General features: G+C 41.6%; 1 protein-coding gene across 2 annotated transcripts; it reads left to right on the top strand.

The window, feature by feature from the left end:
- The first annotated feature begins 8,309 nt into the window (after positions 1 to 8,309).
- On the top strand, positions 8,310 to 12,698 carry LOC110528427 (uncharacterized). Of its 2 annotated transcripts, XM_090241797.1 has the most exons (3): positions 8,314 to 8,696; positions 8,925 to 9,005; positions 9,389 to 11,822. In XM_090241797.1, the coding sequence occupies exons 1-3, from the start codon at positions 8,504 to 8,506 to the stop codon at positions 10,288 to 10,290; spliced, it is 1,176 nt and encodes a 391-aa protein (XP_090097923.1). In that variant the 5' UTR covers positions 8,314 to 8,503; the 3' UTR covers positions 10,291 to 11,822. The 2 variants fall into 2 exon arrangements, with proteins under 2 accessions (XP_021466155.3, XP_090097923.1); XM_021610480.3 differs by lacking the exon at positions 8,925 to 9,005 and having other exon boundaries at positions 8,310 to 8,696; positions 9,389 to 12,698.
- The last annotated feature ends 10,482 nt before the right edge of the window (positions 12,699 to 23,180 follow it).

The following is a 23,180-nucleotide window of genomic DNA, read 5'->3' as shown; positions in this document are numbered from 1 at the left end:
GACCCCCCCTCCAACATCCTTACCCACTGAGCACCGACATCAGATGTCAATGGACGTTGTAAAGTAGTTTAAATTTGGTCAGTCCTCACAGGCCTTGATTTCAAAGTCCACAGACAACGTTTTTTGTTATGATCCGGAGCAGCTTTAATTTCAATGTACATAGATTTTTTTGCAGGGGGTACCGGCCTTGATTTGGCCCAAACATAGACGTCCATAATTGGTTCAGATTTGGTCCAGTTTCACAAGTTTGGAAAGAACAGTACAGTACAGTACAGTGAAGCACAGCAGAGTACAGTAGAGTACAGTACAGTACAGTACAGTGAAGCACAGCAGAGTACAGTAGTGTACAGTACAGCAAAGTCAAGAAAACTTGAGTACAGTAAAGTACAGTAGGAAATAGATCAGTTCAGTACAGCAGAGCACACTAGACTTGAGTACAGTATAATGTACTGTAATCTACTGAACTATATTCTACTTTACTGTACTCAACTGTACTGTACTCTACTCAACTGTTCTGTTCAGTGCTGTAAAGTGCTGTACTCTACTGAGCTCTACTGCACTGTACTTTGATGTTCAAATTTACGAAACATAGACGTCTATGATTGATTCAGATTTTTTATGGACCAACCAAATGTGGTCTTGTTTGGGAGCAGATCTCATTAAAATAATAGCCATTGTGTAGAATAATACCCACATTTTCAAAATAGGATATTGCATTTTTGTATCTTTGTGTACGTATTCAGGCTATATCACCATGAAGAGAATAATTTTCATAGCCATAATTTATGCATTTCTGTACAGTCCAGATCAGGGAGGGACCCATGATGAAATTCCATTACAGTAATTCTGTTACTGGGTTTAAATCCACTTCACTTACTGTAGTTCATTAACCAAAATAGATGTTTTTCAAAGTCAAGGTGTCATGTCATAGCTGACACCCCATTCTTTCTGCAGACATCATTGAATCTTAATTCAGATCAAAAATGTAACTGTTTTGAAAAATTTGGTCACATAAAAAATTGAGGTAGATTGTACCGAAATCCTGTTACCAAACTTTTCATCTGCACAGTTCTTCCAGTAAATGTGTTTTTGTAAGTGTGCATTGTTAAAAGTAGAGCATAGAGTTGTATGGTTTGTGAAATCAATGTTTTTTGTTTGGCGTACATTTTAAAGTGAAAAATCGGAGTCTCAGCGTTATTCAGTAACTGTGGAATTGCCCAACAATAAAGCCACTGCCATAATGAGCTCCGATTAAAATCTGTGGGTTGCACCACGCTGCCATACCAGGCTACCTGGTAGAGTGGAGAGAAACTGGACAAACAAACAGACGTCCTTCACATTACCATCCATTCAGGAATTCACGTCAGGTTGGAGGACTTGTTGTACTTTCAAGTAAGATTGCTGTTAAACCACAGTCAAATGAGGTGGTAACATATTCTTGAGTTGATGTTAAAAAAAGATTTAGCCTACTTCCAAAGGCCCCTTTCACTTGGCTTGCCTGGCTGAAGCAACAGACTCTTGCTGACACCGACTATCACTTGGCCCCTTCACTCGACAGAACTTCCATCTGACTTTACAAAAAAAGATTGCAGTTTTGAAACTGCTGTAAAAGTGCAGTAACTGCAGTCGGCTGGGGTATTTTGGATGCAGTAATTGAACTGCATCCAAAACATTTCTGCCTTTTGAACACAGTATTTGCAGCATTCTGCAGTTATACTGCACTCTGGAAGCAATCCTTTTTCGAAAGGGTAAGCCTAACATAACACATTATACAGACCCTTATGAAAAAGATTGCAGTCAGATTGCAGTGTAACTGCATTTACAGTGCAGGATAACTACAATTCAACTGCAGTACACTGCAGATATTCTGCAATTACTGCGGCCAAGATACCACAGTCGACTGCAGTTACTGCACTTTTACTGCAGGCTCAAAACTGCCTTTTTTTGTAAGGGGAATTATATTAATTCATGCTACAATGAACGTATTTTGTACTTACATTGTTTAGTCCATTGAGACAAACTGTACAAAAACGTAAGTAGCCCTACCTAAACAAAACTGGTGTCACTGTCCTGGTATGGTGACACTAATAGTTTCACGGAACTGGTGACTTCTACGGTTGTGGCTAGATGGAGAATTAACGTAGTAGGTTAGGATAATTAACGTTGCAGGTTAGGAGAATTAGAGTAGCAGGTTAGGAGAATTAGAGTAGCAGGTTAGGAGAATTAGGTTAAGGTTAGAAAAATAGTTACGTTTAGCTAAAATGCTGTAATCCATCTAACCACAACCTCATTGTCTACAAAATGCTTCCTCAATCTGTGACCGTTGCGTAGATATTATTTTGGGGTCTGTGAGAGCTTGTATGGTATATTTACAATCGAGGCTCAGCACCTAACCATTTTATAGAATCCTGGAGTTTTGGACCTCCAGTACAGCAGACAGCGACAGCTCCCTCCCTTACAGGCACGCAAATAGAGGAAGCGTTTGCGTTGTTTACACAAAGCTAGTAATTATCGTTCTCCTGGCAGCAGGGTATTATGCTGTCAACACGATCGCAGTTTTGTTTATCAAAATAAGAGTTCCATTTAAAAACATGCTACATTTTGGCAGTGGTGGAAAAAGTGCCCAATTGTCATACTTGAGTAAAAGTAAAGATACCTTCATAGAAAATGACTAAAGTAAAAGTAAAAGTCACCCAGTAAAATACTACTTGAGTAAAAGTCTAAAAGTATTTGGTTTTAAATATACTTAAGTATCAAAAGTAAAAGTATAAATAATTTACTCAGTTGGGATTACTCAGTAGGGTCTGTAGAATCGCCACTGAGAATACCAAACATTAGGAACACCTTCCTAATATTGATTTGCAACATCCACCACAACCCCAAGATACTGCAATGCCAGGTATTTCTAAATCTGAAGTAATGTATCCTCTAATTCTCATGCTGGTTTAAGGAATCCATCATCTTAAAATTGAAAGTAACGCAATTACTACTACTAACTTTATGTTGCATATCTCTCAATTACTGTCCAATGTGACCTTAAGTTCACTGGCACTATCACATACTTAAAACCACAGCAGTTGATGGCCATTCTAGTGAAATTTGGCATAACCTCTTCGCTGTCATAAAACAGACTGTAATTTCTGACTCGCAAAAAACACAGTGCACATTAACCTAATGTGTTCATTCAGATGTAACTTCAACAGATCATTGTACTCATTCATTATTCTGTCATTGCTTAATATGTTATAATCTTCTTTAGTTAGTGGAGATGGAACCCACTGGGAAAAAACTAGTTGAATCAACGTTGTTTCCACATCATTTCAACCCCCCAAATCAATGTGATGACATTAAATCAACGTTGTTTCCACATCATTTCAACCCCCAAATCAATGTGATGACATTAAATCAACGTTGTTTCCACATCATTTCAACCCCCAAATCAATGTGATGACATTAAATCAACGTTGTTTCCACATCATTTCAACCCCCAAATCAATGTGATGACATTAAATCAACGTTGTTTCCACATCATTTCAACCCCCAAATCAATGTGATGACATTAAATCAACGTTGTTTCCACATCATTTCAACCCCCAAATCAATGTGATGACAATAAATCAACGTTGAAAATAAATTTGATTTGCAGAAAATCATCACTAGTCTTTTTTTCACCCATTTGTTCACCTACATCCAATGACGTGGTGAATGGTTTTGTTGATTTCATGTTTAATTCACGATAGTTCACAACTCAAACAAATGTAAATCAAAACTAGACGTTGAACTGACGCCTGTGCCCAGTGGGAAGAGTTTTGGTTGTCTTTGCAATTTGATATTTAGACCCAGATAGTCATTCTATGTGTATTTGTTGGAGCACAGATGACTTGTCTTTGTGAGGAAAATGTTGTATTATTTTCATATGATACCAGATAGATTTCACAAATGTGTAATTATCAGAAAATACTATGATACTAGATAATTCAAAGAGGTGTACGATAAATACCCTACTGAGTGCTCCCAACCTCACTTTTACATCGGCACAAAAAAACTTTCACTATAAGACAATACTTGCCATATGGCCTATGGAATGGGTGTAGTAAAAGGCCAGCAACACTTGGCATTATTCAGCCCCACCATATATACAGTGTCTTCAGAAAGTATTCACACCCCTTGACTTACTCCACATTTTGTTGTGTTACAGTCTGAATTCAAAATCTACACCCAATACCTAATAATGACAACGTGAAAACCTTTTAGGAAACTTTTGCTAATTCATTGAGAATGAAATACAGAAATATATTTTTTTTGCATACATATTCACACCCCTGAGTCAATACTTTGTAGAAGCTGCTTTGGTGGAGATTACAACGTTGAGTCATCTTGGGTGTGCCTGTATCAGTTTTGCACATTTGGATTTGGGGATTTTCACCCATTCTTCCTTGCAGATTTTCTCAAGCTCTGTTAAGTTAGATGGGGAGTGGCAGTGAAAAGCAATCATCAAGTCTTTCCACGGATTTTCAATTGGATTCAAGTCTTGGCATTGGCTGGGCCACTCAAGTTCCGTCACATCCTTGTTCAGAAGCAATTCTATTGTTGCTTTGGCTGTATGCTTGGGGTCATTGTCCTGTTGGAACGTAAATCTTCGCCCCCAGTCTAAGGTTGTTTGCACTCTGAAGCAGGTTCTCATCAAGGATTTGCCTGCATTTGTCTCCATTCATTGTTCCCTCTATCCTTACCAGTCTCCCAGCACCTGCCACTGAAAAGCATCGCCATAGCATGAGGCTACCACCACCACATGCACTGTCAACTGTGGGACCTTATATTGACAGATGTGCTTCATTCTAAATTATGTCCAAACAATTGAATTGGCCACAGGTGGACTCCAATTAAATTGTAGCGACATCTCAAGGATGATCAAAGGAAATTAGACGCACCTGAGCTCAAGCTGGAGTGTCGTAGCAAAAGAGTGTTAATACTTATGTACAGTAAATTAAATGATTATGTATTTCATTTCCAATAAATGTGCTCAATTTTCTACAAATATGTTATCACTTTGTCATTGTTGGTTATTGTGTGTAGATAGGTGAAAAAACAAATCAATTAAATAAATTGAATCTGTAACAAATGTGGAATAGGTCAAGGGGTATGCTATAAATTTCTGTAGGCACTTTCTAAATGGAGTACTCCAAACCCTAATTTTACATCAGCAAAAATAATTGTTTTTTCACTATAAGCAGATATGCATTTCATATAAAGGGATTTGCGTTGTGGCCTATGGAATGGGTGTAGTAAAAGGCCAGAAACACTCTGTATTACGCAGCGCCTGATGAAATGACACCATGCAGTGCATTCTGAAATTGTTTTCCTCATCAATCTACACACAATACCCCATAAAGACAAAGTGAAAACAGGTTTTTAGACATATTTGCAAATGTATAATTTTTTAAAACAGAAATGCCTTATTTACATAAATATTCAGACCCTTTGCTATGAGACTCGAAATTGAGCTCAGGTGCATCCTGTTTGCATTGATCATCATTGAGGTGTTTCTACAACTCGACTGGAGTCCTCCTGTGGTAAATTAAATTGATTGGGCATGATTTAGAAAGAAACACACCTGTCTATTAAGTCCCCAAGAACACAGTGGCCTTCATCATTCTTAAAGGGAAGAAGTTTAGAACAACCAAGAATCTTCCTAGAGCTGGCCACCACGCCAAACTAAGCAATCGGGGGGGAATGGCCTTGGTCAGGGAGATGACCAAGAATTCAATGGTCACTCTGACAGAGCTCCAGAGTTAGTCTGAGGAGATGGGAGAACCTTCCAGAACGACAACCATGTCTGCAGCACTCCACCAATCAGGCCTTTATGGTAGAGTGGCCAGACAGAAGCCACTCTTCAGTAAAAGGCACATAACAGCACACTTGGAGATTGCCAAAAGGCACCTAAAGGACTCTCAGACCTTGAGAAACAAGATTCTCTGATCTGATGAAACCAAGATTGAACTCTTTGACCTGAACGCCAAGCGTAACATTTGGAGGGAACCTGGCACCATCCCTACTGAGAAGCATGGTGGTGGCAGCAACATGCTGTGGGAATGTTTTTCAGTGGCAGGGACTGGGAGACTAGTCAGGATCGAGGGAAAGATGAACCGAGCAAAGTACAGAGAGATCCTTGATGAAAACCTGCTCCAGAGCCCTCAGGACCTCAGACTGGGGTGAAGGTTCACATACCAACAGGACAATGACCCTAAGCACACAGCCAAGACGACGCAGGAATGGCTTTGGGACAGGTCCCTGAATGTCCTTGAGTGGCCCAGCTCTGGATAGACCTGAATATAGCTGTGCAGCAACACTCCCCATCCAAGTACTGGGTAAGGGCTTCCTGAGTGGCACAGTGGTCTAATGAGGCATCACTACAGCACTGGGTTCGATCCCAGGCGGTGTCACAGCCGACTGTGACCGGGAGACCCATGAGTCGGCGTACAACTTGCAAAGAGTCGTCCTGTTTTTGCTTTGTCATTATGGGGTATTGTGTATAGATTGATGAGGGAATTTTTTAAAATCCATTTTAGAATAAGGCTGTAACGTAACAAAATGGGGGGAAAGTCAAGGGGTCTTGAATACATGTTGGTCCCATGTTTCATGAGCTGAAATAAAAGATCCCAGACATTCTCCATACGCACAAAAGGCTTATTTGTGTCAAATGTTGTGCACAAAATTGTTTACATCCCTGTTAATTAGTATTTCTCCTTTGCCAAGACAATCCATCCACCTGACAGGTGTGTTATATCAAAAAGCTGATTAAACAGAATGATCATTACACAGATGCACCTTGTCCTGGAGACAATAAAAGGCCACAGATGTCTCAAGTTTTGAGGGAGTGTGCAATTGCCATGCTGACTGCAGGAATGTCCACCAGAGCAGTTGCCAGAGAATTGAATGTTAATTTCTCCACCATAAGCTGCCTCCAACATGGTTTTAGAGAATTTGGCAGTACGTCCAACCGGCTTTACATCCGCATACCACATGTAACCACAGCAGCCCAGGACCTCCACATCCGGATTCTTTATCTGCGGGATTGTCTGAGACCAGCCACACGGACAGCTGATGAAACTGTGGATTTGAACAACCAAAGAATTTCTGCACAAACTGTCTCAGGGTAGCTCATCTGCGTGCTCGTCATCCTCACCGGGTCTTGGCCTGACTGCAGTTTGACACTGTAACTGACTTCAGTGGGCAAATGCTCACCTTTGATGGACACTGGCATGCTGGAGAAGTGTACTCTTCTTGGATAAATTCCAGTTTCAATTGTACTGGGCAAATTACAGACAGTGTGTATGGGAGAGCAGTTTGCTGATGTCAACATTGTGCCCCATAGTGATGGTGGAGTTATGGTATTGGTTGGCATAAGCTACTGACAACTAACACAATTACATTTTATTGATGGCAATTAGAATAAACAGAGATACCTATACATTTTAGTCATTCAGCAGATGCTCTTATCCAGAGCGGAGTTGAACCCACAACCCTGGCTTCGTAAGTGCCATGCTCTACTAACAGAGCCACACAGGACATTGTTGTGCCAGTCATCCGCCGCCATCACATCATGTTTCAGCATGATAATGCACAGCCCCATGCAGCAAGGATCTGTACACAATTCCTGGAAGCTGAAAATGTCCCAGTTTTTCCTTGGCCTGCATTCTCACCAGATATGTCACCCAGCTTGTTTCAGTTCCCACCAATATCCAGCAACGTTGCATAGCCATTTAAGAGGAGTGGAACAAGATTCCACAGGCCACAATCATTTGTCTGATCAACTCTATTTGAAGGAGATGTGTCACTGCATGAGGCAAATGGTGGTCACACCAGATACTGACTGGTATTCTGATCCACACCCCAACCTTTTTTTAAGGTATCTGTGACCAACAGATGCATATCTGTATTTCCAGTATTGTGAAATCCATAGACTGATTTCCTTATGTGAACTGTAAAATCTTAGAAATTGTTGCATGTTGTTGTTTGTATTATTGTTCCTTGTATATTCTACAGACTCTGAGTACCGCCAACCCCACTTTTAGATCGGCACAAATAAAATAGAAATCACTATAAAGCCCAATATTTTCAACATGCAAGCCTGAACATTGTATTGTCAATGGTGGTCTTAAAATAATATGTTTAAAAACGTTTTTTCTCATAAATTCCTTCTTGTATTTGCTTATAAGTGAAAAAAAATGTAATCTACTTTTTAAAATGTGTTATTTGTTACGTTATCCACCTTGCAATGTTTTATTTTGAAGGTTTCCTCATTACCATAGTAAACTGACGTCGTTGTTAGTGTCGCTAGCATAATAGTAGTGATGCAGGAGCTGAACAAATATAAATGATAAAAGGCTACAGATGAAAGGGGAAAGTATCTTCAATCTTGAACCAAGGGGAAATGGTTGTTGCTTGCTAGCGTTCACAAGCACCGCGTTAGCAACAAAATAGCCTAAACGTTTCCTTGAAAATGTCTAAAATGCAGCTGTTGCAGGATTATCTAAACGAGCGGTTAACAGCGGTGGCTGTTGAGATATTTGGGGCAGTGGAAAATACCATAGCAGAGTACCAGGAAGAAATCTCCCGTTCGAAGGAGGAGATTGAACGTTTACGGAGGCTGCTGGATTTGGTTTTCCAACCCGACATAAAGCTACAGAAAGCAGGTTAGTAGTTATCCCAATAGTGGACTAAAGGAACCCAACTTTACTCCGTAAGGAATTTACAAGTTCTGTGTTGGCACTCGAAGCCAAAACCGCCAAATACTCCATGTAAAAATGAATCGATTCTCAATTGTGGCATGTTCTATAAACATAAATCTCCTTATTTTAATATCACATCAAAATAATTTAACAAATGAAAAATACACACATACTTTTACCCGGTTTTAACAGTTGCAGCAGACATTTTCAGTGACATGTTTGTGGCGTCCGTCTTCCATGAACACAGGGGTTCGCAGACAGCTAATAGCACAGGTAATCTACTCTGTCTGTCTGTTTTCCGTAAACGAGTGCTGTAACATGGACATATGGTCTTGTGGGAACCTAACCCGATAAAAGGTGTGTAATTGAACCTTGTTTGTGGAAAATTATTTCTCGCTGATATGAAATATGTTTCCAAAATCGTACCGAAAGTGATGCGTATTAATGTTTAGAGCAAGCATCGGGGCTCTTAGCAAAACTCCCCATGTCAGATCAGAACATACTGTCGTCAAAAGTCGCTGAAGCAGTTAGTGTCTATGATTGGATAGTTCGTAGTGAATAAAGACGCTGCAAGCTAGCTCAATCAATGTGATTGAACCAGCCAGGCCTGCCAATCAACTGATTGACTACTCATTTTTTTTATCCAACCCTCTCAGACCCCCCGCAGCTCACGCTCCTTGTCCCTGAAGAGGAGGTTCTTGCTGAGAAGCAGCACTGTGAGCAGGAGTGGAGTCCCAGTCTGGACCAGGAGGACCCAGAGCCCACTCAGATTAAAGAGGAACAGGAGGATTTTGGGACCAGTCAGGAGGAAGAGCAGCTTCAGGGGCTGGAGTCTGATATCAAAGAGGTCATATTCTCTCCTCTATTTTCTCCCCAGCCCTCAAATCATCCCCAAACCCAAACTGTGGAGAACAGAGAGAGGGACGCTCTACCCACCAAAACAACTGAAGAGATCAAAACGGAACCGGATGGAGAGGGCTATGGAGGATCTGAAGCAAACAATGAATTACAGCCCCTCTCTCCAGTAAATTCCGACTGTTCTGCAGTTCATATTGGGAACAGTGAAAGGGACAGTATAGGGCTAATGTCAGGGTTACAGCCACTCAAATCAAAGACAACATGGACAAATAAAGTACAAAGCTCTATTAAGACCAGGGAAGCCAGTGAGTTGAAAGTTCCATTGAGGGCGGCTCACTCAGGGGAGAGACCACACAGGTGTCCCGTCTGCAGGAAATGCTTTCTGAAAATTAGCATTTTAAAAACTCATCAGAGAATTCACACTGGGGAGAAACCATATTGCTGCAATGTATGTGGCAAATGCTTCAGCCGGATGGGACACCTGACTGAGCATATGAGAACTCACACGGGGGAGAAACCATATCAGTGCAAAGAATGTAGCAAATGCTTCAGCCGGATGAGAAACCTGACCGTTCATATGAGGACTCACACAGATGAGAGACCATATAAGTGCCCCATGTGTGTAGAATGCTTCAGATCAGCAAGTCATCTAAAATGGCACCAGCGAAGACATCACACAGGAGAGAAACCACGTTGCTGACTTTGTGGTAAATGCTTCACTTGTAAGAACTGAGGAGGAGAATGAACCCAGAGGGATAAACATGACAGTGCTGCTGGGGCAAAATGGTACTCTCCCTTGTAGGAGGACCTTTCCATTGTAAAACACTGATGTTTCATAACCCTTCTGAGCATGGCCTCAAATGTATATACTGTAATAAGTTTTTCAGAACCTAGTAGTTATTTGGCAATTCTAGCATTATTTGCACGCAAAATCACAATTTATATGTCTCACAGAATGGACAAACAAAATGTAAATTCAACTTTTGATGTGTGTGTCTATAGTACCCCTTGGGGGGAGTGTTTACCCCCTAAAAGTCAACTTGTAAATATTGACATGTTGGGCAAATAAGAAGTGTTCTGGATGTTACACACCCTCTGTTCTAGATGTTACACACCCTCTGTTCTGGATGTTACAGGAAATTGAACATATTAGCAAAAGTCTGAGTGAGGTCAAAACATGGATTGCCATTTCGATCACAAAAAAGTATAATTTTCAAAAGATTGTAACAACTTATGGATGTTACAGAATCTGAAAGTTTTATTGATCAAAATCAAAAAAATATATATTTTTTGAAAGTTTTTCAAATGTCAGCAGAAGGCATAGTATCTCAGGATTACATAAATGCAGTTAGCCTAAATACCACACCCTAATAGGTTATGTTTTGTCTTTAAATACACTATATATACAAAAGTATGTGGACACCCTTTTAAATTAGTGGATTGGGCTATGTCAACCACACCTGTTGCTGGTGTAAAAAAATAGATGTTATTGCAGGTGTAGTGAAATTCTTGTGTTCGTAGCTCCAACAGTGCAGTGATATCTAACAATTCATACAAATCTAAAAATGAAACAAATGGAATTAAGAAATATTAGGACGAGCAATGTCGGAGTCCGGAGTATACATATACACTGAATCTACAAAACATTAAGAACACTTGCTCTTTCCATGACTGACTAATCTGGTGAATCCAGGTGAAAGCTATGATCCATTAAATGACGTCACTTGCTAAATCCACTTCAATCAGTGTAGATGAAGGGGAGGAGACGGGACAATTGAGTCTTGAGACAATTGAGACTTGGATTATGTATGAGTGCCATTCAGAAGGTGAATGGGCAACACAGAAGATTTAAGTGCCTTTGAACAGGGTATATTAGTAGGTGCCAGGCGCACCAGTTTGTGTCAAGAACTGCAATGGTTTTTCCTGCTAAACAGTTTCTGGTGTGTATCAAGAATGAACGTACACCCAAAGGACATCCAGCCAACTTGACACAACTGGGAAGCATTGAAGTCAACATTGGGCAGTATCCTTGTGGAACGCTTGACACCTTGTAGAGTCCATGCCCCGATGACTTGAGACTGTTCTGAGGGCAAAGGGGGGGTGTAACTCAATATTAGGAAGGTGTTCCTAATGTTTGATTCAAAAGTTTGGGGTCACTTAGAAATGTCCTTGTTTTTGAAAAAAAACAACAACAAAAATTGTCCATTAAAATAACATCAAATGGATCAGAAATACAGTGTAGACATTGTTCATGTTGTAAATAACATTTGTAGCTGGAAACGTCAGATTTTTTTAATGTAATATCTACATAGGCGTACAAAGGCCCATTATGAGCAACAGTGAAGAGGCGACTCTGGGATGCTGGCCTTCTAGGCAGAGTTCCTCTGTCCAGTGTCTGTGTTATTTTGCCCATCTTAATCTATTATTTTTATTGGCCAGTCTGAGATATGGCTTTTTCTTTGCAACTCTGCCGAGAAGGCCAGCATCCTGGAGTCACCTCTTCACTGTTGACGTTGAGACTGATGTTTTGCGGGTACTATTTAATGAAGCTGCCAGTTGAGGACTGTTTCTCAAACTAACATAATTGCAAAAGGGTTTAAAAAATCACAAAGCAGATAAGGCTTAATAATTCATGAAGGTCATGTTAACTGACTGATATTATGGCATATAATAAAATACATAAGATCTCCTAAGCCTGTGTTTACCACCGACCTTGCTAACATAATTGCAAAAGGGTTTTCTAATGATCAATTAGCATTTTAAAATGATAAACTTGGATTAGCTAAAACAACATGCCATTGTAACACAGGAGTGATAGTTGCTAATAATGGGCCTTGTAGATGTGTAGATATTCCATTAAAAATCAGCTGTTTCCAGCTACAAATGTAATTTACAACATTAACAATGTCTACACTGTATTCTGATCAATTTCAATTTTAATGGACAAAAAAATGTGCTTTCTTTCAAAACAAGGACATTTCTAAATGACCCCAAACTTTTGAACGGTAGTGTATATCCTGAAAAATATATATAAATGCAACATGTAAAGTGTTGGTCCCATGTTTCATGAGCTGAAATCAAATATCCCAGAAATGTTCCATACGCTCAAAATGTATTTCTCTCAAATTTTGTTTACCTCCCTGTTAGGGAGCATTTCTCATTTGACAAGATGATCCATCCAACCTACAGGTGTGGCATATAAAAAAGCTGGTTAAACAGCATGATCATTACACAGGTGCACATTGTGCTGGGGACAATAAAAGGCCACTCTAAAATGTGCACTTTTGTCACACAACACAATGCTGCAGATGCCTCAAATTTTGAGGGTGCATGCAATTGGCATGCTGACTACAGGAATCTCCACCAGAGCTGTTGCCAGAGAATTTAATGTTAATTTCTCTACCATAAGCGGCAATGTCGTTTTAGAGAATTTGGCAGTACGTCCAACCCGCCTCACAACCGCAGACCACATGCAACCACGCCTGCCCAGGACCTACTGTCAACATTGTGAACAGTGTGCCCCATGGTGGGGTTATGGTATTGGTAGGTATAATTGCATTTTATTGATGGCAATTTCAATAAACAGCTCAGCGATGCAAACAATGCGTTCTTTATCAGAAGATTCCAACGACCACCGATATACTTCCCGAAGTGCTAAACAGGCACAGACACAGGTCGGTAACAGAGGCGGTCGCTGAATACCTGGGGAGCAAGGTGGTTGGAGTTGTCAATGAAGCTCATGACAGAAGTATGATGCCATAGTTTCAGTGGTGGAAAAAGTACTCAATTGTCATACTTGAGTAATAGGAAAGACACCTTAATAGAAAAGGACTCAAGTAAAAGTCGCCCAGTCTAATAGCATCTGGTTTTAAATGTACTTAAGTACAATGGTGGAAAAAGTACTCAGTTGTAATACTTGAGTAAAAGTAAATGCTATACATTAAATTCCTTACTTTAAGCAAACCAGAGGTCACACTTTTTTAAATATACGTGTAAATAGTTTTTACGGACAGACGTGAACACTCCAAAATTCATAAATAATTTGCAAACACAGTATTTGTGTTTAGTGAGTCCGCCAGATCAGAGGCAGTAGGGATGACAATGTGTTAAATCAAAGTGTCACATGCAAATAGTCTGGGTAGCCATTTGATTATCTTTTCCAGGAGTCTTATGGCTTGGATGTAGAAGCTGTTAAGAAGCCTTTTGGACCTAGACTTGGCGCTCTGGTACCGCTTGCTGTGCGGTAGCAGAGACAACAGTCTATGACTAAGGTGGCTGAAGTCGTAACAATTTTTAGGGCCTACCTCTGAAACACCCCTTGGTATAGAGGTCTTGGACGGCAGGAAGCTTGGCCCCAATGATGTACTGTGCCGTACACTCTACCCTCTGTAGTACCTTGTGGTCGGAGGCCGAGCAGTTGCCATACCAGGGTAGAGTGTAGAGGGTAGAGTGTATCACTGTGTCAGTGATGCAACAGGTCAGGATGTTCTCAATGGTGCAGCTGTAGAACTTTTTGAGGACCCATGCCAAATCTTTTCAGTATCCTGAGGGGTAATAGGCTTTGTTGTGCCCTCTTCACGACTGTCTTGGTGTGTTTGGATATTAAGCAAACCAGAGGCCACAATTTTTTTTAAATATACGTGTAAATATTTTTGCCTTCAATGTTTTTAAGGCTGCAAAGAAGCCTTTTTGTATCCTCTTGTCGAACAGCAGGTTGTCAATAAACACAATGCTGGCTTTCTTCATCAGGTTGTTATCCTGGCACCACAAGGCCAAATTTCTGACCTCCTCCCTAAAGGCTGTCTCATCGTTGTCGGTGAGACACCACTGTTGTGTCGTCAGCAAACTTAATGATGGTGTTGGAGTTGTCGTATCTTATCCATCATTAAAGGTACTAAACGATATTATAACCGCCATAGATAAAATACCGTACTGTGTAGCCGTCTTCATCGACCTGTCCAAGGATTTCGACTCTGTCAATCCCCGTATTCTTATCGGCAGACTCAATAGCCTTGGTTTTTCTAATGACTGCCTCGCCTGGTTCACTAACTACTTTGCAGACAGAGTTCAGTGTGTCAAATCGGAGGGCATGTTGTCCGGACCTCTGGCAGTCTCTATGGGGGTACCACAGGGTTCAATTCTCGGGCTGACTCTTTTCTCTGTATATATCAATGATGTCGCTCTTGCTGCTGGCGATTCCCTGATCCACCTCTACACAAACGACACCATTCTGTATACTTCTGGCCCTTCCTTGGACACTGTGCTAATTAACCTCCAAACAAGCTTCAATGCCATACAACACTCCTTCCGTGGCCTCCAACTGCTCTTAAACGCTAGTAAACACAAATGCATGCATTTCAACCGTTTGCTGCCTGCACCCGCCCGCCCGACTAGCATCACTACTCTGGACGGTTCTGACCTAGAATATGTGGACAACTATAAATACTTAGGTGTCTGGCTAGACTGTAAACTCTCCTTCCAGACTCATATCAAACATCTCCAATCAAAAATCAAATCTAGAATCGGCTTTCTATTTCGCAACAAAGCCTCCTTCACTCACGCCGCCAAACTTACCCTAGTAAAACTGACTATCCTACCGATCCTCGACTTCGGCGATGTCATCTACAAAATAGCTTCCAACACTACTCAGCAAACTGGATGCAATCTATCACAGTGCCATCCGTTTTGTTACCAAATCACCTTATACCACCCACCACTGCGACCTGTATGCTCTAGGCGGCTGGTCCTCACTACATATTCGTCGCCAGACTCACTGGCTCCAGGTCATCTATAAGTCTATGCTAGGTAAAGCTCCGCCTTATCTCAGTTCACTGGTCACGATAACAACACCCACCCGTAGCACACGTTCCAGCAGGTATATCTCACTGAACATCCCCAAAGCCAACACCTCATTTGCCCGCCTTTCCTTCCAGTTCTCTGCTGCCAATGACTGGAACGAATTGCAAAAATTGCTGAAGTTGGAGACTTTTATTTCCCTCATCAACTTAACATCAACTATCTGAGCAGCTAACCGATCGCTGCAGCTGTACATAGTCCATCTGTAAATAGCCCACCCAATCTACCTATCTCATCCCCATACTGTTTTTATTTTATTTACTTTTCTGCTCTTTTGCACACCAGTATCTCTACTTGCACATCATCTGCTCATTTATCACTCCAGTGTTAATCTGCTAAATTGTAACTTATCTCCTATGGCCTATTTATTGCCTACCTCCTCATGCCTTTTGCACACACTGTATATAGACTTTCTTTTTTCTACTGTGTCATTGATTTATGTATTGTGTTACTGGCTTGTTTATTGTTTACTCCATATGTAACTGTGTTGTTGTCTGTGTCACACTGCTATGCTTTATCTTGGCCAGGTTGCAGTTGCAAATGAGAACTTGTTCTCAACTAGCCTACCTGATTAATTAAAGGTCAAATAAAAAATGTGAAGACATAATAAATTAATAATAAATTATTATTACGTGATTCAGCTAATCATGTAAATTTAATTAACTAGAAAGCGGGGCACCACAGAAAATCTCCAGATTACAAAGTTAGAATTTTCAGAATATAACTAATATCTGATCAATTAGTCTATTAATTAATTATTCTTTACCTCACGTCAGTCTCATTCAAAACGTTGTCATTAGTTGGGTATCTGCACGAACCCAGCCTTTACTATAAATCATCCATACACCAATTGGCTTAATCATTTATCTACTAACTAACTAAATAATCACAGAAATGCACAAACAAATAAACAGTAGATATTGGTTACTAACAAGGATAGGGCAGATTCCCTAGTGGGCTAAGCCGATATAACAGCTTGGTGGACAAAGGGAAGTGGGTGTGGACTGAGAGAGCAGGAAAGCATTACACACAGCTGATAATTATATTAATTGAAATGCTAATCCTTTGCACATGAACGCTAACTAATTCGGGAATAATTGCAATCAATATATATTGACGCCCATGTGTCGTTGTGATTTTCTCTGTTGGAATCCAGTCCGTCTGCTGGAGAGTTCATCCGTCTCTCTCTCTTTCTGTTTCCCTAAAAATCAAAGTATTTGGTTAAAATGGATACTTCAGAGTATCATTCAGAAATGTTGTCATAGATAGATGTTTCGGCGGTTTCCGGTATTCTCGTCCCAGGTTTCCATCATTTCTAGCTTCAGACTAGTAATTAGTATCTAAGATTTGCTCGTATTCTGTAGGGATCGATAGTCTCAGAGTTGAACCATTTCCAGCCGAGTAGCCAATGCTCCATGTGGTATGGTTAGTAATTCAATAACTAATCACAATCACAGCTCATGCTGTGAGTTTGCTTAGTCTTGGTACTCAAACCTGTGCCACCCCAGCTTACACCGAGGTATGCGTGGTCTGAAGAGAATTTCCTCAGGAGGGGGTTTTATTCGTAACAATAGGAAAGGTCTGTTCCATGACGTCAGATCATGTCTGTGCTCACGGGGGTGGGCCAATGACTTAGTTATACTTTAAAGGGAATACAATTCTGTCACATTAAAGGTTTAACATCACATTACATAATTTCACAAATAGTTTCATCTTTACTCTTTCATTTTATACAAGAATTAGATGCAAACACCATAATTGAGAAATGTACATATTCAGAGATATAGTTATGTTTGTTTCCGGTCCTTCGTGAGGTCACCAAATGAGACACACTCAACATAACTGTCCCTTAAGTGTCCACCATTACCACATTCTCAGTAGTGGACATATAGTTTGTTTTCCTATTTTGGGGAATTAGGAGTTCGACAACGTGAAATCCTTTGTTCACTTTGGTCTCCATCTCTGCATGAAAAGGAGGATAGAGTCTCCGCCAGGAATTTACGACCTGAGATAACAGAACCTGGGTGTAGGAGAGAGTGAGAGAGGGGGAAGCCACAATCTTTCCAGTTTCAGCATGACAATGCCCCCGTGCCCCAAGTGAGGTCCGTGCAGAAATTGTTTGACGCGATCGTTGTGGAAGAACTTGACTGGCCTGCACAGAGCCCTGACCTCAATCCCAATCCAACACCTTTGGGATGATTTGGAATGTCGACTGCAAGCCAGGCCTAATCGCCCAACATCAGTGGCCAACCTCACTAATGCTTGTGGCTGAATGTAAGCAAGTCCCCTCAGCTATGTTCCTGCATTTAGTGGAAAGCCTCCCCAGAAGAGTGGAGGCTGTTATAGCAGCAAAGGGATACCAACTCTATATTAATGCCTATGATTTTGGAATGAGATGTTCGATGAGCAGGTGTCCACATACTTTTTGGTCATGTGGTGTACTTTACAACACTGCATAGTTTTCAAAATACCGGTAGTTTCTTTGAGAAGATATATAAAATATCTGTGCATTTGAACAACAGCATAAATACACCTATTTCACTTTTGCATGTCAAAAATCAAATGACCACTGCTGCCCCTGTTTTGAAGAGATTAGATTATACTTCAGAACAAGCAGCCAGCTCAAGAACGAGTGCACCAGGGAGAACGGTCGTCACTAGTTACCAATGCTAAGTCATAAAGCCTGCCTATTTCAACAGTAAAAAATAAGAAATTTCAGTCATTTAGCAGACACTCTCATCCAGAGTGATTTACAGTGCATACATTTTCACACTACGCCCCCATGAGTATCGAACCCACAATGCTAGCATTTAAAACACCATACTCTACCAACTGAGCCACATGGGACAACCTCTACAGTTTATTTTCTGACAATTTGATTTTAAACCTAACCTTAATCATACCGCTAACCTTATAAGCAAATGTTTGTTTAAATTCATTTTTAGGATATAGCCAGTTTTGACTTTGTGGCAGTGGAAACCAGAGAGAACGAAATAAGCATGCAGATGCAATAAAGGAAAACATGATCTAACTGGGGATAGCTAGCTAATATCATGGAGTTAGTCAGAAAGACTTGAAATTGGAATGGGAGCTAAAAAAAAGTTTTGTCCTTCCAGATCCGCTATGAGAAGGTTCTAGCTTGTGTCTCCCTCTTTCCTTCAACTCTTGTTGGATGTAGTTGTATGGTTTATCAGGTCCTGTACTGTTTTGATTATTTATTTAAAATTTGCTTTTGCGCCATCTGTACCTGATAGAGCAGATCTAGTCTCACGTGCAGAAGTAAGCCGTCTGGCTCGAGAGACTCAGTGGGGAGGGAGTCTAGAACAGACCTAGAAGTTCTGACTGAATGCACATTTGAGCGCCCCAGAACGGTCCATTTACTTTGTGCTGTTATAATTTATGCTGCAGTTCCCCCTCATAGCAAATAGCTAGCAAAACAATCCAAGGAATTATGCACCCATGGAAGTGGAGCAGCTGCTGAGGAGCAGTAAGTAACTCAACAGCTTGTTTTGAATAATATTTTTTTTTAACATGAAAATGTACACATTTACCATTTAAAATATAATCCATGGATTAAATATATATATATATATATATATATATATATATATATATATATATATATATATATATATAAACTCAGCAAAAAAATAAATGTCCCTTTTTCAGGACATGTCTTCCAAAGATAATAAGTAAAAATCCAAATAACTTCACAGATCTTCATTGTAAAGGATTTAAACACCGTTTCCCATGCTTGTTCAATGAACCATAAACAATTGATGAACATGCACCTGTGGAACGGTCGTTAAGACACTAACAGCTTACAGACGGTAGGCAATTAAGGTCACAGTTATGAAAACTTAGGACACTAAAGAGGCCTTTCTACTGACTCTGAAAAAAAGTCAGTAGAAAGAAAGATGCCCAGGGTCCCTGCAAAAGAAAGATGCCCAGGGTCCCTGCTCATCTGGATGAACGTGCCTTAGGCATGCTGCAAGGAGGCATGAGGACTGCAGATGTGGCCAGGGCAATAAATTGCAATGTCCGTACTGTGAGACGCCTAAGACAGCGCTACAGGGAGACAGGACGGACAGCTGATTGCCCTCGCAGTGGCAGACCACGTGTTACAACACCTGTACAGGATCAGTACATCAGAACATCACATCTGCGGGACAGGTACAGGATGGCAACAACAACTGCCCGAGTTACACCAGGAACGCACAATCCCTCCATCAGACCTCAGACTGTCTGCAATAGGCTGAGAGAGGCTGGACCGAGGGCTTGTAGGCCTGTTGTAAGGCAGGTCCTCACCAGACATCACTGACAACAATGTTGCCTATGGGCACAAACCCACTGTCGCTGGACCAGACAAGACTGGCAAAAAGTGCTCCTCTCTGACGAGTAGCAGTTTTATCTCACCAGAGATGATGGTCGGATTCGTGTTTATCGTCGAAGGAATGAGCATTACACCAAGGCCTGTACTCTGGAGCGGGATTGATTTGGAGATGGAGGGTCCGTCATGGTCTGGGGCGGTGTGTCACAGCATCATCGGACTGAGCTTGTTGTCATTGCAGGCAATCTCAACACTGTGCGTTACAGGGAAGACATCCTCCTCCCTCATATGGTACCCTTCCTGCAGGCTCATCCTGACATGACCCTCCAGCATGACAATGCCACTACTGCTCATTCTGTGCGTGATTTCCTGCAAGAGGAATGTCAGTGTTCTGCCATGGCCAGCAAAGAGCCCAGATCTCAATCCCATTGAGCACGTCTGAGACCCGTTCAATCGGAGGGAGAGGGCTAGGGCCATTCCCCCCAGAAATGTCCGGGAACTTGCAGGTGCCTTGGTGGAAGAGTGGGGTAACATCTCACAGCAAGAACTGGCAAATCTGGTGCAGTCCATGAGGAGGAGATGCACTGCAGTACTTAATGCAGCTGGTGGCCACACCAGATGCTGACACTTACTTTGATTTTGACCCCTCCCCCTTTGTTCAGGGACATATTATTCAATTTCTGTTAGTCACATGTCTGTGGAACTTGTTCAGTTCATGTCTCAGTTGTTGAATCTTATGTTCATACAAATGTTTACACATGTTAAGTTTGCTGAAAATAAACACAGTTGACAGTGAGAGGACGTTTATTTTTTGCTGAGTTTAGTTACTCCTGTTTATTTTAATGATCAACTTTTTTGGATTCGCGCCACTATTGTTTTCCCACCCTAAATTCTTCTTTGAGGCGGGCTTTTTCCCACCTCTACAAATAATTTAACACTCTACAAATCACTGAACCGATTATATTATAACTGTGACAGTTTGGTTAAAAAAAGTAATAGGGTCTCTACCAGGCTGCAGTCATAAGTACATTCATTATATTGATTATGTCATTTCTTATCCAGGCATGCATTTGGATTACAATGTGTGTCTATTTATTTTGTATTTAGGCTTTTCTTATGCTATACAGGTGTGGTTACAGGTTCCTTTAAAGCTTTTAATGATTCTGTTTCATTACATTATTATTTCACAATATGTTACTGAAAAATCACCATATTATACATCATTATCCCCAACAAACCCACCACCCCTTCACACTACTTTGGCCCTAACAGATCCTACACCAGACGCTCAGCCTGGGAGGCTGGAACCCTTCTCTTTAAACCCCCTGTGGTTCTTCTGCACCAAAATCTCTGACACCCAACAACTTCTCTGCTGAGCTAGGGTTATTTTTTCTACTTTCTATTGTGCCCAGTGACATGAGCCTACCTTCTATGCTCGATTCGAGGCAAGCAACACTGAGGCATGCATTTTTTTTTATTTATGCATGAGAGCATCAGATGTTCTGGACGACTGTGTGATCACGCTCTCTGTAGCCGACGAGAGTAAGAGCTTTAAACAGGTCAACATTCACAAGGCTGCGGGGCCAGATGGATCACCAGGACGTGTGCTCCGGGCATGTGCTGACCAACTGGCAGGTGTATTCACTGACATTTTCAACATGTCCCTGATTGAGTCTGTAATACCAACATGCTTCACGCAGACCACCATAGTCCCTGTGCCCAAGAACACAAAGGCAACCTGCCTAAATGACTACAGACCCATGGCACTCACGTCCGTAGCCATGAAGTGCTTTGAAACACCGTTATCCCAGAAACCCTAGACCCACTCCAATTTGCATACCGCCCAAACAGATCCACAGATGATGCTATCTCTATTGCACTCCACACTGCCCTTTCCCAACTGGACGAAAGGAACATCTTTGTGAGAATGCTATTCATTGACTACAGCTTAGCGTTCAACACCATAGTACCCTCAAAGCTCATCACCAAGCTAAGGAACCTGGGACTAAACACCTCCCTCTGCAACTGGATCCTGGACTTCCTGACGGGCCGCACCCAGGTGGTGAGGGTAGGTAGCAACACATCTGCCACGCTGATCCTCAACACTGGAGCTCCCCAGGGGTGCGTGCTCAGTCCCCTCCTGTACTCCCTGTTCACCCACGACTGTATGGCCAGGCACGACTCCAACACCATCATTAAGTTTGCTGACGACACAACAGTGGTAGGCCTGATCACCGACAACGATGAGAGCCTATAGGGAGGAGGTCAGAGACCTGGCCGGGTGGTGCCAGAATAACAACCTATCCCTCAACGTAACCAAGATTGAGAAGATTATTGTGGACTACAGGAAAAGGAGCACCGAGCACGTCCCCATTCTCATCGACGGGGCTGTAGTGGAGCGGGTTTAGAGCTTCAAATTCCTTGGTGTCCACATCAACAACAAACTAGAATGGTCCAAACACACCAAGACAGTCGTGAAGAGGGCACGACAAAGCCTATTCCCCCTCAGGAAACTAAAAAGATTTGGCATGGGTCCTGAGATCCTCAAAATGTTCTACAGCTGCACCATTGAAAGCATCCTGACCGGTTGCATCACTGCCTGGTACGGCAATTGCTCATTCTCCGACCGCAAGGCACTTCAGAGGGTAGTGCGTACAGCCCAGTACATCACTGGGGCAAAGCTGCCTGCCATCCAGGACCTCTACACCAGGCGGTGTCAGAGGAAGGCCCTGAAAATTGTCAAAGATCCCAGCCACCCCAGTTATAGACTGTTCTCTCTACTACCGCATGGCAAGCGGTACCGGAGTGCCAAGTCTAGGACAAAAAGGCTTCTCAACAGTTTTTACCCCCAAGCCATAAGACTCCTGAACAGGTAACCAAATGATTACCCTGACTATTTGCATTGTGTGCCCCCACCGCAACCCCTCTTTTACGCTGCTGCTACTCTCTGTTTATCTTATATGCATAGTCACTTTAACTATACATTCATGTACATACTACCTCAATTGGCCCTATCAACCAGTGCTCCCGCACATTGGCTAACCGGGCTATCTGCATTGTGTCCCACCACCTGCCAACCCCTCTTTTTACACTACTGCTACTCTTTGTTCATCATATATGCATAGTCACTTTAACCATACCCACATGTACATACTGCCTCAATAAGCCTGACTAACCGGTGTCTGTATATAGCCTTGCTACTCTTATTTTCAAATGTCTTTTTACTGTTGTTTTATTTCTTTACTTACCTAAACACACACACACACACACACACACATACTTTTTTTCTCCGCACTATTGGTTAGAGCCTGTAAGTCAGCATTTCACTGCGTACGTGATTTGACTTAATTGTGAACAAAATATGCAATTCACTCTCCGACCTGTGAAGGGCAGCAAAACGAAAT

The sequence above is a fragment of the Oncorhynchus mykiss genome, chromosome 7, assembly GCF_057628025.1.
Source record: "Oncorhynchus mykiss isolate SJ-2025 chromosome 7, ASM5762802v1, whole genome shotgun sequence".
In the NCBI taxonomy this organism is placed as follows: domain Eukaryota; kingdom Metazoa; phylum Chordata; class Actinopteri; order Salmoniformes; family Salmonidae; genus Oncorhynchus; species Oncorhynchus mykiss.
Note: the sequence above shows the minus strand (reverse complement) of the source record. Positions and strands in the feature narration are given on the sequence as shown.

Coding starts and splice junctions, on each gene's coding strand:
- LOC110528427 (XM_090241797.1), top strand. CDS start 8,504: ATGTCTAAAATGCAGCTGTTGCAGGATTATCTAAACGAGCGGTTAACA. Junction 8,697..8,924: donor CATAAAGCTACAGAAAGCAG/GTTAGTAGTTAT, acceptor CGGTTTTAACAG/TTGCAGCAGACATTTTCAGT. Junction 9,006..9,388: donor GCAGACAGCTAATAGCACAG/GTAATCTACTCT, acceptor CAACCCTCTCAG/ACCCCCCGCAGCTCACGCTC.